The 17,240-nt window shown below is 30.6% G+C and overlaps 1 protein-coding gene across 2 annotated transcripts; it reads right to left on the bottom strand.

Annotated features, from left to right (window-relative positions):
* Positions 1-2,505: 2,505 nt before the first annotated feature.
* On the bottom strand, positions 2,506-16,440 carry LOC113516305 (cytochrome P450 4c3-like). Of its 2 annotated transcripts, XM_052901041.1 has the most exons (12): positions 16,243-16,438; positions 14,437-14,723; positions 13,521-13,686; positions 11,958-12,047; positions 11,289-11,399; positions 10,248-10,433; positions 9,790-9,986; positions 9,129-9,195; positions 6,950-7,130; positions 5,632-5,783; positions 3,906-4,094; positions 2,506-2,718 (listed from the first exon to the last, which is right to left on the bottom strand). In XM_052901041.1, the coding sequence occupies exons 3-12, from the start codon at positions 13,675-13,677 to the stop codon at positions 2,570-2,572; spliced, it is 1,479 nt and encodes a 492-aa protein (XP_052757001.1). In that variant the 5' UTR covers positions 13,678-13,686; positions 14,437-14,723; positions 16,243-16,438; the 3' UTR covers positions 2,506-2,569. The 2 variants fall into 2 exon arrangements, with proteins under 2 accessions (XP_052757001.1, XP_026756521.2); XM_026900720.3 differs by lacking the exon at positions 14,437-14,723 and having other exon boundaries at positions 16,243-16,440.
* Positions 16,441-17,240: the final 800 nt, after the last annotated feature.

Here is a 17,240-nt window from a genome sequence, read left to right as displayed (position 1 = left end):
TTCGAGTTTCCCGCCTTTTCGTCTGTCAATAACAGTTGTCAAGTCTCGAAAATGTCACTTGCTGAGTTTTTTTTTATTAATAATAATTTTACAGATTTGAATACTGAGAATTAAACCAATTTAAATTTGTTTTCACTTGTAAACATAAATGTTTAATTCCTAAAATCTATATTAGCATGCGATACTTTTTAATAATAAGCTGTTGTGATAATATTGTGATAGTGTTTAACTCCCATTCAATGGTCAAACAGACCCTGATCAACATATCAGGTTGTTAAGTAGAAGACGAATAATTTATACATGTGTATTTTAGTCCCACCTTTGTTTCTACCGTAAAATATGGCAGTGGACAAAGTGTGAAGGCTTAATACCAGAGTCCCTCGAGGTGGAAGGGATGGATTATTGCTTTGCCGTATTGCTTGCAACGTACCCTATCAAGTCGACCTCGATCATATGGTCCTCACGCGATCACGATGGGCCAACTGACCTGCTCTCATCTTCACCAATATCATTCCTTATTAATGCGCTATCAGTGTATACCGATAGAGCAGGCGGGATTACCATTATCATCCATTAAAAAGGATTGGCAAAGACTAAGGTATACCATGGGCACCACGGAATATTCTGTGATGTCCACTATAATACATTACCACTTTCCAATCGAATAAGCCATCAGCTTATTTTTATTTGGTAATTTCAAATTCGATCCTTAGAATTAAGGAGGCACATACTTATCAAACATAAACATATAAATCCAAACAGATGATACTGCTTTATTTATAACTAGTTGTTATGCCACAAAGTGTAGCCTATGTCCTTCTCCATCTCATATAGTAGGTGTATACCGAATTTCATGATTTGTTAAGCCGTTAAGGCGCCAAGAGATAATAAATTCATATTAATATTTACGAGTATAATATTAGTGAGGATAAATTTCTTATTTTTGACAGATTCAAGTTGCTTTTTCAAACCAACTCATTGTTATCATAATATTGTATTGATATCTGCCTTAAATAAATATGTCAGCTTCAATATATATTATAAACTAACTGTTTTCGCGGCTTTGCCTGTGTGAATCAGTATATAAAGTATATATCATAAACTAGCCTATACGTTAAGTTAGGATCATAGTAGTATAACGTTTTATGTATCTATTCATTCTTGATTGACGTCAGGTTAAAAAACACAATTTAAACAACACATTTTACTGCCCACCCAAGCAAATAAGTAAACAAATAAAGCAAATGAACACAGTATTGACAGTGGGTCTATAAGTTGTTCAATAAAGTTCCTACATAATTTTAATATTTGCCCAAGTAGGTAACCAGGTATACATTTTTTATCTAATTTTACTTACGCAACAGAATAGGTGATAAAGATAATAAAAAATTCGCCCGCATTCGATTGATAGTACATAGTGTACCTACGTGTATTAAAATAATTAGTTTTTTTTTATAGATAAAAATGGTATGGTAACCCCGCCTGCGCAAACGGGATACACTAGCGGAGCACCAGTGAAGGGTGATAGATGAGAATGAAAACAGGCCAGTTAGCCTATCATGATGAATTCATCAGGAATTAACCATGATAGTTTCCAGGGAAAACCGCGAGGAGGTCGACCTGGTTGGGTATATTGCTAGCAATGGGATTCTCAGTCTCCATTACTAACAATCCCTTTCCCCCCAAAATAATTAGTTACTCTAATTTTTAATTTGAATAAAAATTTATTTCTTAAGAATCGATGAGAATATTCAATAAATGAAAACACCAAATCTAATATTTTTTTCTATGAGTTTATTATAATAGGCGTATCAAAAGGTGTAATTCTATTACTCTATATATTTCAATATTCAATCATTATATCAACTAGTTATCTGCCCGCTCCGTCTTCGCACGAACGTATCAATAAATGAGACTAAATCTTCCCTTTTTTTAATCCTAATTTTTTCACTTTTCTGTAAGATTGTTCAAATATTTTTTCTATTTTTCTGTGTGCGTGTTGCAACCCTAAAGAAAACTCTTTACTCCTTTTCTTGTACTTCCATACTGTAGTCTTTTGAAAAAATCTCGACAGAATGAACTCATCTGTAGCCTGAACGTTTGTGGGAGAAAACATCTCTGAAATCGCACTGTACGCGACCATCTAGGCTCTAAAGTACGGGGCTGAACTCCCTGTCACTGTCGAGCTATACGATGGTAGAAAGTGACATCATATCGAACAATTCCTCTGAGTACAGTCCATTGTACAAGCAGTAGAACACGCAAAGTGAGGCAAAATCTTTCCTACAACTTAAATGTTCGATATCGCTAGTAAGTTATTTTTCTGCTACCAACAGCAGTGCTATTAATGGGGAGGAATACGTGTTGCGTTAGTGTGTCTATGCAATTAATGGAGATAACCTCCTAGAATTCAGGTTCGACAACATAGGAAGAGTTACTCGTACATAAGCTTTCATGATGTCAACATTATACTGGAAGTAGAAATTAAAAATAATAACATAAATTTAATTACATATTTTATTCATAACATGAAATAAGTTTTTATTATAAACAATATTTAAAACAAGATTTATCTTTTTGAAATTTTAATTTGATGACCTTCTGTGGGAAACAATAGCATTTCCATTTTAAGTTTATTGATTGGTTGCGCTTCGATTTGATATGATCTCAGCACAGTCGATAATATGCTCTTTATTATCATCATACCGAAATTACGACCTGGAAAGAATTTCAGAGTAACTTTGTTGTAAACTAAGTATGTTAGGTAAATACATATGTAATAACTCAGTACTTTTATTTATATTATTTTTTTCTGTCAACTTAAGGAGTCGTTTTAACTGAGAAGAACTGGTAATGACCTCGGTTGTACTCTTTTCAAACAAATGAGTATTATAAAAAGTAGTTGAAATTTTTTATGTCTATATACACAAGATCATTATCACAGTGACAAGATCGCACCATAGTAAAATAAGTACCTATTTATAAAGCAAATAAGTCACATAAACATAAGCACATTCCATACCATACAAATAATACAATGTTCCTCTACTATGGAAAAATCTCGGTATTCACACTTACATTATCGTTATTATTTATAGAATCACTAGTTTTTACCCGGATTTCGTTCACATGACTAGGAAATATGAATTGATTAGAATAAATGTACTTCTTCATTCAAAATTTGTTTCAAAATCATTCAAAATGACGATTGTTTGAAACGTCAAGAGGCATAATAAACAAACAAACAAACAAACTCACTTTGACATTTATTATATTAGTAAGTATTATAACCATCATTTCTTCGTTATTCATAGAATAAAAGGGCCCAATGTTATTTAAATCAATATTTTTCTATTGTTTATGGAACTTAAACAAATTCACTTGAGGGAAAGTTGTGAACATCGCCAATAGAGCATCATTATGAACTACGAAATGCACTTTTATTGTTAAAAGTTTAGTAAGTATACATTACATTTTAATGTAATAACTACTGGTTTATCTAACGTGTAATTTGGTCAAACTTACGCTCGCGTCACAGCTGCTCAAGACTAGATTCCTGGATGGTTTCGAAACTAATCGAACTTTCTTAATCAAATTATACGTTCATCAAACCGGTAGTTACATTAAATACAAAATACATTGATACACAAGATAACTGCGGACTACGATGTTCAACAAAATCAAAAAAACACTGTCCTAATGATATTCTTTAAAGCGATATAGGCGCAGCTGATCAGCGACAGGTACACCAACGGTACCAAAGGAACGTAATCGCAGACAACTTTGTGATTACTCGTCTTTTTGACATACAACTTAAACTTTGCCAATTCGTGTTAAATAAAACACTCATACAGGTTAATTAAATGTTATATAAATATTATGAAATATTCGTATGTAACTCTTACCTATACAGTTTCTTGACCCATAACTGAACGGTATGAACGCCGCGGGATGTCGTCCAACTGATCGCTCTGGGAGAAAACGATCAGGGTCGAACTCGTTAGCAGTGGGCCCCCATACTGCCTCTGATCGGTGCATAGCGAACGCACCTATCACTGCTCCAGTTCCAGCTGGTAATGTTGTCTCACACACCGCTACATAAATATTAAAGCAATTATTTTAATTTGTGATATTTATACATAAAAAAAAAGAAATAAATTTGAAATACGAGTATAATAGTTATTACAATGTCACAACTTTCACGTTAAGGTATCTTTTCATTTCCAAAAGTATTCTTGATAACAATCACAGAACAGTGTGGAGCTAAGAGGGAGAATTTGCTCTCTAATTTGTGATTTCCGATTTTAATAATTTTTATTACCTTAATTATATTAAAAATGAAGCCGATTTTTAATGTAAAAAGTGGAAAATGAAGGCCACTGGTAATTTAGATTAATTATGTAAAAAAAGTCGATCTTTAGTGTAAAAAATGGAAAATTCAGCCAACTGATAATATAATTAAGATATTACTTTACGACATAAGAATGACTTCAATTATAAGAAAATCAATATGTGACTAAAAAATATTAGACTTGAAAATATCCTTCTTTTTGAAGTCGTTTAAAAGAAAAATAAAATAAACTTTGATAATACAATTAAATATTTTATATAAAGTCGCCTACGTACATACATGTAGATACATTCAGAAAATATTTGTTGTTGTATTTTGTGAGATGCTTAATATAAAATTGTCGAAGCGCAAATTTTAGGATAAGTTACCATCAAAATTTAGGCAAAATAAAATTCAATTTAAATGACTACTACTATTGTGGTATAATCCAAATATATACGCTGGCTACCTAACCAAGATGCGTCCATATAACAAAGTGCGAGACTCTTAGTGAAAATATTGTCTATTTCATATAAACATCTAATATTTTCATATGAAAAGGTTACTTTTTTTTAAAGATTAATTGGAATCAATAATAGATTCTAATAAAGTTGTTAGAAATTGCCTATCTAAAATTTTCGCATACTAGGCCGAAGGTATACAGGTACTTACAGATACTTGTAAGATTTGACCTTGGATTGACGACATCTAAGCAAATGTTTTGCTAACACACGGTAATCACTTGGTCACACATCAGATAATTATCATGTGGTCATTCTGACAACCTTTGTAAATAAAATTGCGCGATTTCAAAGTGGACTTTAGTATTTAAGAATGAATATGTTTCAGTAAATATCCTTATAATCCGTAACCTGCCGCTTTGTTTCGCCTAAATTAAGTTAAAAAGTATCATCATCCTTATCGTCATGATTGTAACTATTCAGGTCCATTGCTGAATAGGCTTCGCTATAGGCTTTCGTCAATTCATTGATTGAAATTTTTCCTGTATTGCGTATGCCTGTATGAAGTTGTCACTTGAAAATCTTTTTCGAGGTAGTAGCCATCTTATAAGTACTCGAATCAAATTGTTTGTTTATATTTTGATTAACTTCTTTTGAAATAGAATATTTAATTCGTTTTTGCTTTTTATAGGCACTTTTTGCATTACCTGTATGCTCTTAGTAATTAGCATGAATGGTGAGACATAATCAACTGACAGATAATACAACTAGGTGTAAATTTTATACATCTGACACTTACGTAAGTAAATTGTAGCATTAAAGTAAAATACAAAAACTTACGAAGGTAAATATCTTCGTGAATATTACGAGCTATAATCGGGACCACTGCATAGAGTCTCATGCTCTCCTTCACAACTCGCTCCAAGTAGCTCATTCTTTGAAGATCTTCTCTGTTGGCTCCTCGTTTCGATTTGTCGAAGATCGCCTCTTGTCTGAAGACGTTAAGGAAATATTAACATAACATTTTTTTTTTAAATAATTTGTAACCGTTCTTTATAATTAAGTTATATTTCATTACTAGCTACATCCAGTAACTACAATTGCGTGGAAAAGTATTTTGTATTATCCTAGGAGATTGTCTGTATGTTTATTAAACCATCAATTCAGTTTATTTATTAGTTACAAAACAAATATAGCTACCGTAAATGTTGGTTGTTCATTGGTTGTTTCAATGGAATTAATTAGTTTTATTCCGCTACCCTTAGTATATATGTGTGACTGCCAACACTCGAAGATTCACTAATATCATTATTACCAGAAGTTCTACAACTTGGCAAATTAGCCATCAATCTCCGATTGCCATTTCGTCCACACATGGTTTGCGGCACCCAAACTGTAAAATTTTCGCAGTTTATGGTCCCAAACAGTTAACACTAGGTTCCGAGCAGCGATCTACTAATTTCTTGAAGATGCCTCGTCAAGAAATTAAACACGTGTCGCAAAATGTGCTTGGACAAAATGGCAGTCGGAAATTGATGGCTGATATGGAAGGTTGTAGAACTTCTGGAATTAATAATAGTAGTCATTCCTCAAGTGTGTGCGCGATGGCATTCGTATACTGATAGTAGCGGAATTAAACAAATTAATTGTAAGCAAATAACCAATAATATGGACTTCAGCAAAATAGCACCTAGTTCAGTAAAATATTTACAATATCAACGTAGTATTACAATTATGTAAGTCACAATTACACCAATCACGTAATGCTCGAGCTATGATACTCAGTACTATATCATAAAATCAAACAATGAAAGAATATCCACAGATATAATTTTTAAATACTTAAATCTAAGGCATTTTAGAAAACTTAATTAGTCCTATCGGGAATTAAATTTGGAACATCGTAATAAGCACATACCGTAGTAGGTCTACGGTAATACGAATTTTTGTCATCTACAAATTTACTTATATATGAGCAAGTCATCTTTTTATGTTGATTAATTAAAACTTAAATTATAATTAATGTAATAATTAATACATGCAATGACAGCCAGTAATTACGTCAACCTAAAATATTTACATGAGATAAAAGTTGTAATCACAATTAATGTTTTAATGGCCATTCAATTAAATAAATAAAAATAGTTAAGTAACTCACTCCTGCAGTACTCTCTGCTGTGCGTCTTGATGAACACCTAACAATACCAAAGTGTACGCGATGACCAGCGCTGTAGTGTCATTGCCAGCAATGGTGATAGAGTCTATGTGCTCACGCAGTTCTTCGTTGGTAAACTCTATCTCTCGATTGAACAGTAAATCCAGGACCGCTTGAAGTTTACCTTTATTTTAGATCATTTTTGGTTAAACTCCAATATTATTGTTTTAACTTTGTTTTATAGATACTTAAAGTTACAGTTTAATCATCATCATCATCATCATCATCACAATCATCACTACATAGTATAAAACAAAGTCGCTGTCGCTGTCTGTCCGTCCCTATGTATGCTTATATCTTTAAAATTACGCAACGAATTTTCAAGAGGTTTTTTTAATAAATAGAGTGATTCAAGAGAAAGGTTTATATGTATAATACATGCATATTACGCTAGCACTCACTTTATCATGTTTGTATTGTGTAATGACAAAAAAGTTGTAAACGTTGTTTATAAGGACATTCTGTATTAAGTAGATATATTTAGTATCAGCATTGCATCTATGCGAAGCCAAGGCGGGTCGCTAGTAGTAATATAAATCATTTGAAAATATTGGCTCGACAATTTATTTCTATATAGATTAATTTAATTTTGATAGTTCAAAGATTGTAAAACGTAAATGATTATATGTAAGTGCGCAAAATTTATTATATATCTAAGTGATAATTTGCAACAATAGTCTACTTCAATAGAACTAAATAAAAATGTAAATAAACATATAATTTACTACAAGACAATGTCCAATAATATTACAAATTAAAAATCGATTACTTTATTGAATGTTTAGAGTTTTTTACTAATTTCATTTAGAGAATGTTTCTGCGACAAAACTTGATTACGTTTTCATTAAGGTTTATTGAATAAGACTGTACAGATTCAACACAGAATGTCGGGGTAACTTTGACATAATCAAATTGGGATAAAATCGTGATTACATCAAAAAAAAAAGTCCAATGGACCTTACCTTATATTTGACGTCAATTCGATCTAATTTAGATTTTATTTTTATTTGATAACATCAAAATTTGCACCGACGTTTGGATCATCTTGATATTTACCTACTTATCGGCTACTATTAACATAAAACACGCGTATTCAGAAATTGTTTATTATTAGACGTTGATATCTTATTTGTACTAAAATCACAATAGATAGTTATGTAATAAATGATAAGTGCTTCGATATTCTCTGAATGTCGAGCCATAGGATATTTATACTAACCCTGGATATTTTTTATGATCGAGGTCTAATTATAATCTCTATTCTAATAAATAAATATCCTTATTAATAACTAACAGTATCCCGCGGCTTCAACGACGTGAATAAATATATAAAGTACCCTTTGTATTAAGTTAGGATATAACTTATCAGTATACCAAATTTCATTCAAATCCGTTGAGTACTTTTTACGTGAAAGAGTAACAAACATTCATCAATCCGTCCATCCAACGTTACAAATTTTCACATTCAGAATATATTAATTAATAGGATTAATACAAACCGACCCCAAATAATTCGGATAAGGGCAGAAAGATGATAATGATGATGATAAAATACTCGTATCCTTTTTAATATTTCAAGTATAAATATGAGTTTTATTTTACAATTAATCATTTTATTCTCCTTATTGAATTTATATAAAATTTGAAAAAGGTATGTGTAATATTTAGGACAGAGAAGGACATAGGCTACTTATTTCCAGGTAAATCAAAATATCCTTGCATCGCGAACGAAGTTGTAGGGATAAAATGTATTTATCAAAATTTATTTAATTGGAAATTAGACAGTTACATAAAATGATCTAATTGTGTAGCTAATGTCTCTAACTTATTATTCATACAGACCTAAAATCCTTTTTATAGACATATTGTATGGTGTAAATTAATTTCATGAGTTGTATAAAAACTTTACATGGAACTAACGTAATAAGTATTTTTCCGTATGCCACACTATGGTGATATGTTGATTATCTACTATTAGATATATTTTATATATCTTTGTTTTTATAAAGCTACTTCGGTTTTTTTTACAACTTCTGTTTTACAATACAATATTTCATCGGCAGTAACTGACATTATAAAGTAATACAACCATAGTAAGAATGTATTAAAAGCTAATAAATACCTGACGACTGCACATGAGATTCCTTGTTAATTTTCTTTTCATATTCGAAACGTTTTTTCTGGACTACCTGATCAAAAAACAAACAAAAATGATATTATTAATACAGTTACTACCATGAAGCAGTTGTATTTGCATGGCTGTGTTTCGGTTTGAAAGGTTGGATATGGCAGTGAATTTACAAGGTACAGAGGAATAACACCTGAGTCCTCAGGAATGGAAACGCATGGGGGGTGTCTTTCACCTAACTGAAATTCTTAAACACCTACATAGATTACAGTGATTAAAATAAGTTAAATTTCATATTTTTTATAATTCATTAAATCACATATCTCTCTAAAAGCCGTTTAAGAGACTTATTTTGTTAAGATTTTGATTTTGTTCCGTTTCGAAAATCAGCTGAGATTCTGGCAATTTTTTCTTATTTAGTTGTACATGCTTGTACTATTCCAATAATTATAAACAAAAAAAGTACATAAAAAAAACATTTGCGAGGTAAAATAGAAAATACTTTAATTTGAATATAAAAATTGTTACCTTTTAAGTTAGTACAAAGATTGTGTTATAGTACCCAGTTATTTACTTAACCAATTGCGCAATGAGAAGACGGATCCAATGTTAAACAATATTAGATAAATAAACGTGTAAATGCGTAGATGAATACCTCGTCAGTGAACTTATGCGTGAGGTCAATATTGTCTTTCTGTTGCTTGGCATACGAAGTAAGGTTGAAGAGGCAGTCCGGCTGTAGCCACACTTTGAATAACCTCTTATTTATTATTGTAATCACTGTTTCCCGCGCTTGTAGATAGGGTGTATCTGGTTTGTGCTGGACGTCCATGCGCTCACCCATCGCTGTCTCTGTTAAAATCACAAGATAATTTAATTCTTTATACCTAAATATTTTTTTTTTTTATACTACGAAGGTGGCATACAAGCATACGTCCCTTTGATATCACCTTCATCCTTATTTTATATAAATGTAATTATGTTTTCAAAAAGTCAACGTAAATTCCACTTGTCCTCAATTTAGAAAGATAGAAATACATACCTATATATCTTCAAATGGTAAGAATTTTGAAAGTAGCATTTGAATCAAAATTTAATGATAATAAATATTACCAAATACAATGTCTAATGTGCACGCAGTGATATATTTGAGAACGTCGAACTTTCCTTTATCCAACTTTTCTTCAAGTCTTTCAAGTAAAATGTTGGCTTGTTCACTAATCACGTCCAAATATTCTTCTACAATTTTGTTACGGAATATTGGTAGCAAAACTTTTCGATGTGTTTTCCATAAGTCCACTGTAAAATAATAACAAGAATATGCTTAATAGATATCTGCTGTACAAGTTCATACCGAAGTGTAACAACGTATGATTTTATTCTGTTAATTTTCAAGATAATATAGATAATAGGATTTTTAATATATAAATATAATTTTCCATATATTTTTTATTTCGGTGCTACAATAGTTGTTTAATTTATTGTTCTGTCTTTTAATTTTATTCTATTTATATTATTGTAAAATACTTTTTTTATATCTTATATTCATCATATAAGCCTTTTACTGAATATAAGCCTCCCCCCAAGGGAGATTTATATCCAGTAGTTTTGCCAGTAGTTGCCACGCTTGACAGGCGGATCGGCAACCGCAATCAGACTTTAGAAATATTTTAATAGGGACGCTACTGCCCATTCCTCACCCTCCCTTAGTCCGCTCTTACGACACCCACGGGATAGGAAGGGGTGATCTATTCTATGCCGGGACCACACGTAATATATGTGTAATAATTAAATAATTGTAATTCCCAAGAATTACAATTATTTATTAATTAATTAAAATTCTAGAATAAATTACTGTTAATTATTTTAATGTACTTATTTAATTATTATTACCTTTTTCTTTATTTGCATATCAATTTGTTGAACAACAATAAAATCCATCACCCAAAAAGGTTTTCTTGAAAAATATTGTTTCTATAAATAAAGCAACCTTATTGTGATTCGGCATACGTAAGTATTGATTGTGATCTTTTAGTGCCTAGCTTCTATAATGCAAATTACACTTGTTCGTTCGTTATTTATAGGGATGATGTATGTATTTACCACTATGTCTAGTAAAAAATATGTTCATTGCATAGTATAATTAGCACTTACCTGGTGCAATAAAGAGACCGTGTCCTAACCAAGGTCTTAAAAAACGATATACTTTGTCTTTATCCAAGCAATTGTCTAAAACCACCTGTGCATCTTCTGGATTAGCGATAGCTGCAATAAAAAATTTTATTACAGTATTAGTTATCTTAACTGATCTTAAAGACTAATTAGTTACTGAAATATTTTGTAAATAATCAACTTTTCTCAGAATATTTCGGTAAAATAATTAATTGGACTTTGGCGCCTTAATATTTTTAATAAATTTAGCATAGACTGTTGTTATTGTTATTATCAAAATGTATTTAACTTTGTCCAATTTTGTATTCTCACTTATATGTATGTATGTACCACTATATATGTTATATAAATTCTGAATTCCACTAAATGTCAACAATGTCTAGTATAAATATAATTAATTGATATCTTTAAAAAAAACATCTTTTAATAATGGTAGAGAGGCAGACAAAATTTCAAAAAAATATTGTTTTGGCATATTTGGAGAAATAGAAATTTCTCCTATTAAAACCTCTTACATATTTTTTTAAATATCTTCTATTTACAGACATTGTCCAGTTACAATTTTCATATATTAGTAAAATTACTTGTTTTTTTGTGAAATTAGAACAATACGATAATAAATATAAAACATATAAAATAAAATTCACTTACCGACATACAATTTTGGACCAAGCCAAACTTTAACACAACCTTTATGTTGAAATGCTAAATTAACCAATTCTTGGATATTTTGAAACATTTCTACAAAAAATAAAAAATGCAGTTTATTTAAACAGTTTTCATATATACTTTCACAGCACATTGCGCTCTTTTATAATACATTAAAATTGACAATCTTACCTGCACTATCGATGTACAAATGAGTGATAATAAGTAAAGACAAAGCCAGGTCATGAGCCATCATCGTTTGTCATAATGAATTATTGAGGAGGAAAGAATTGTTAGTAATGTACAGCTTTATTGCTAGCAATATTTTTTTATTATATATTATACCCCCTGGAAAACATCGTGGTGAATTCTTGTGGAATTCATCACAAAGAGCATAACTTACTTGACTTCGTCCTCACCTATCATCTCTCAGTAGTGCTCTACCAGTGTATACCGAAAGTTTTTTATAAAAAAATGCCCCATAACCAACAATTTCTTTCTTTTAATAACTAAATTTAGAAAATGTCACTATAGATGAAAACATGTATTCAAAAAATATTATAAACGTTATATGTACCGCCACTATTATTAATAGTTTTTTAGTTTATTAGGTGCAAATAAAGAAAAATTACATAAGCATCTTAATTTATATTTAAACTAAGCATGTCCAAACTAAACTACTAGCCATGATGTTACCAATTACCTATTAAAATTCTCACATTTTACTTATTTATTATTAAGAAATTAATCAATACTATAAAATGTTTTCTCCAGTAAATGTTTTTTCATAGTCACATTAAATTCTATTATTTCGTCAATAATTTTTATTCACTTAGATATTTTGTTATAAAACCTAGGAGCCATACTAAAAATGTTTTTTACTGAACATAGATGTATTGTGCGACATTTGCCTCAGTTTATCGTTATTTCTGAAAGATGTAAAATTTTTAAATAAACCTAAATTGGACTGCACAAAATTTACTACCTTATAAATATACTTTAATGGAAATATCAAAATGTTTAGTTCTTTAAAATACTGCTTGCATGAATCAGTCTTTGAGAGTTTAAACATTTCTCGTATGCATTTTTTTGGGCTCTAAATACCTTAAATTTTATCTGTAGAATTTTCCCAATACATTATGCCAAACTGCAAACAGGAGTCACATATCCATGATATGCAGTTACCAGCTTGATTTTATTTGTAATATTTTAAATAATATATAATATAAAGAAAGATCTTGGGTCTAGTCAAGTCAGCCACCCCTGATCTATATAATGTCTGAACTTTTTTACACAGATTTCATGTAGAAACTCCGAATTTATATTTGGCCGGAGTAATATTGTCTGTGCCGGAGTCGCATAAACGCTATTTTTAACGTATTTTAGGGTCTAAAATTCATTCAGGTGCGATTTAAATTTAAATCTACATCTATATAATATAATATGACTAAAATCCAATGATGACCTAGATAATAATCATCAAATTTGTACGAATATATCCATATTTATGTAAATTTTAACTACGTTAATTCATATATGGATTAGATTAGCTATAACTACACTCACTCTCACTATTTCCCATGAAGTTCATAGCGCTCCCGAGAAGAGGTAATGTCAGAGGCTCCGGTAGTGATGCGGTCAATTTGTTCATGCGACGGAAGTACATCGTCCAGTATATCAAGTAGACACCAAATATTAACATAAATATGGCCAGGATAATCATGATTTGATCCTAAAGACAAACAATGCAACACTTTATAGTATTTTATAAGTGGTTTTTTTTTGTTTTATTTTTTTTTTGTATAGAAGTAGATAAGAACCGTAAGAAAAGTAGTAATAGTATTGTTTATTTTCTATGCAATAATATAGAATACATAATATTTAAGGCGAAAAACGCCAGCCTTAGAGATAGTATAGCTATTTATAACAATATGCAATTACTTTTAATCTAGTCAGGTCTTAAAGAAAATAAGAAAAAAATTAATTTTGGCATTAGAGACATAGCACCCAATAGTCGACACCTTTTTTAATAAAACGCACTAGACTATACATTTAGTCAAAGATTCGGGCATATATTTTTTAATCTTTTTTACAAAATATAATATTTTTTAAATGATATCCTTCATCGATTTTGATGATTTTTACAATTCATAAGATCCCATCACTCTTATCATATCCATTAATTTTTAGTATTCAGTAACTATATTTGTCACAGTCGAAATCAATATTTTTTTTCTAAAAAAAATAATAAGTTTTGTTTTTTAATTACTATTATACGAATGAATTCAATTTCAGGTTGTTAAATGATTAGCGTCAAGATATAAATCTTTATAAAATGAAGGACAATACATTTATATATGTATATCTGTTTGTGCCAGTTAAACCATGAAACCGATTTGATCTATATTTTATTTTGACAAATGACATATGTGACTGTATCATAATTAAATTAATAATATTACATGAAAAGTGCAATACTTACTAAATTATTTCCACTTTTGTTAGAATTGATTAACAATTAAAAGGTATATAATATCAAAGCCTGTATGCCTGAGGAAGTTTGAACCCAAACAGATAAATGGTACAAACATACTCTATTCTATATAGCTTGACAATGACTACTTGTCGACACTTGGCAGGGCAGTTTGCATCTAAGTTCATATATCTTGTACGTTGTTAGCATATTACCAGTTCCACGTAAATATACAAGACTAATCCTGTATGATTTATGCGTTTATGATATTTGAAACTTTGTCACGTACTTTAAATCTGAAATTATTTTTAATGTTTCGCATTAAAAAAATAATAAGTAAGTATCAATTATAACTATTACATTGTCTTCAACTCCAAAAATTTTACTCATTCTTTTAAAGATTACAAAATATCAACTATTACCTGTATAATGTTACAAAGCACAAAATATAAATGATTGTATCATTTTAGGTTTTGACGTATTTGCATTCTTGAAGTATTTAGACTTTGAAGTCCTTAGACTAACACCAAAATACCTGAATACCAAAAAAGGGCATCACAGCACATCACTAGTCTAAATTAGCACGTACTCAGCCTAATAATTATGCAATTGGTTTGCGTTGTATTGCACGGCATAAAAGGCAGTAGTACGATCTAACTTGAATATGAGTGACGCACTTCAACGGCGGGGCATCTCTACAAGTCCCCTAAAGAAATTATTATATAAAACTGAAAGAACTTTGCAAGTATTTTGAGTTAATCCATAATCATCTACTCGAGTAGAATACCTGACAAAAGGTACCTGGCATACCCTTTCCCACATGAATTGAGATAAAAGTACTCTACAATGTTCCACATATGTCACCATCGTCATTATATAAGTTGTTAACTGTCCACTGTTGAACATAGGCCTCCCCTTATTGGGGCTTTTTTGCCAACGGCAATTAGACTTTGGTGATGTTTTAGGAAGGTCGCTTGCTCATTCTTCGACCACTTAATGGTCTTAATCAACAAAAGACTTGAAATGGAAAATGCATCTATAAAATAAAGTAACATGACATCTAGCAGTGATATTGGAATATAATTTTAAGGACAACATACGAAAACTTCAAGATCTAAATATAAATATAATAGTAATAAATGTATAGAATGTTAATATGTATTAAATAATGTATAGAATAATTAAATATAATAGAATAAATATAATATAATAATATTGTAATAATATAAATGGAAAATATAAGAACAAGGAAAACAGATTGAATGCTAGGGACTTATTGTGAATAAGTAACCCTTTAGCATAAGGAATGTAAGCAAATAAAAATTATTATAATATAAGTAATGTAAAATACCAATAAGAGCATAGAGAGAATGTAAAAATATAAATGTAATATAGAACATATGTAATATAATAAATAATATATTAAATAAAGATACAAAACAAAACGACAACAGAATAATAAGAGGTAAAAATAGGGACTTATATACCCATATATAAATAAAACCCAGATAACCGAAAACAGTTGTGTAGACAGTAGGACAGGAGCCATAGACAATATACAGGCCGGGGATTGCGATCCTTCTGCTTATAGCAGATACAAAGCAAAGACAAAATAAAAAACTTGGTCAAAACAGAATAAAAATCAAACGAAAGAAATTAAAAATAGGAAGGCGAATGAAAGAATGGAAGGAAATGGCAGGACAGATCGAGTGGGTAAATTGGATGGAAAATAAAATTGATAAACAACCTGGAACTCAATATCCGGGAAATAGCTGCTCTCCTAGGGGGGAGCAATAAAAAAATGGTCTTAATTACCTCTTATGATATCCATGGAACTCGTCATCTTCAACGCCTTATTTAGTAATCGCAGAAATCGTCCTCTATTCATTGATTAGCTTTTATCCTCGATTTCATCCGCGTGACCCAATTTTATTCAATGACCGGGATAAAAAGTAGCCTACGTGCTTCTCCACCTCATACAATACCAAATAGTGGTTGGTTAAATACTTAAAGTGCTACAAGGTAACAAACAAACACTCACTTTCATATTTATAATATATAGTAAGGATTAGTTACGTCTACCTATTCATTAGCACAATGCTAATGAATAGGTAGACATGACTTATCCTTATAATATTTTATATAAAATGCATCTCACACTTTTTTTATATATTTAATTTATATGTGTACTAGCTGTCTACGACATTGTCTAGATGACCGAGACATTATTTTAAGATATAAAAATGTAATAGTTATCCCTAGTTGTACTCTTGGTATATACCGCCATATACAAGTGAAGAATAATAAATAAGGATGAAATCAGGCCATTGGATTCATCATAACAAATTAACTGGGAATTGATCATGATGGTTTCCAGGGACCATAGCGTGGAAGTCGACCTGACAGGGTATATTGCAAGCAATTAGGTTTCTAGCCCCCATTGCTAACAGTCCTGTTCTCCTAACCTAGGATATATTGGATGACCAGGATAAAAAGTAGCCTATGTTATTCTGCCTTATATACCAAATACTACGTGTACAACGCGTTTCACAATCACTTCTGTGTTCTGGATCGTTCGGATCAGTATTTCATCAATGATCAGTGTATTCTGACGTCTCAGTGTGCATATTACATTGTCCTTAAATAACAAAAAAATAGATACTTAATTATTGCAAATATAAACCTTTCATTTTATATACTTATATAAAAACAAACAAAAACTCTCTTATAGTTAAAAGGCGAAACGATCAGCACATAGCTTCCGAGTTGTAATCTATTAATTGTTTGATGATGCTTAGGAGTACACATTATGC

Source organism: Galleria mellonella, unplaced genomic scaffold (assembly GCF_026898425.1).
Source record: "Galleria mellonella isolate WM207_F2 unplaced genomic scaffold, CSIRO_AGI_GalMel_v1 utg74, whole genome shotgun sequence".
Taxonomy (NCBI): Eukaryota; Metazoa; Arthropoda; class Insecta; order Lepidoptera; family Pyralidae; genus Galleria; species Galleria mellonella.
Note: the sequence above shows the minus strand (reverse complement) of the source record. Positions and strands in the feature narration are given on the sequence as shown.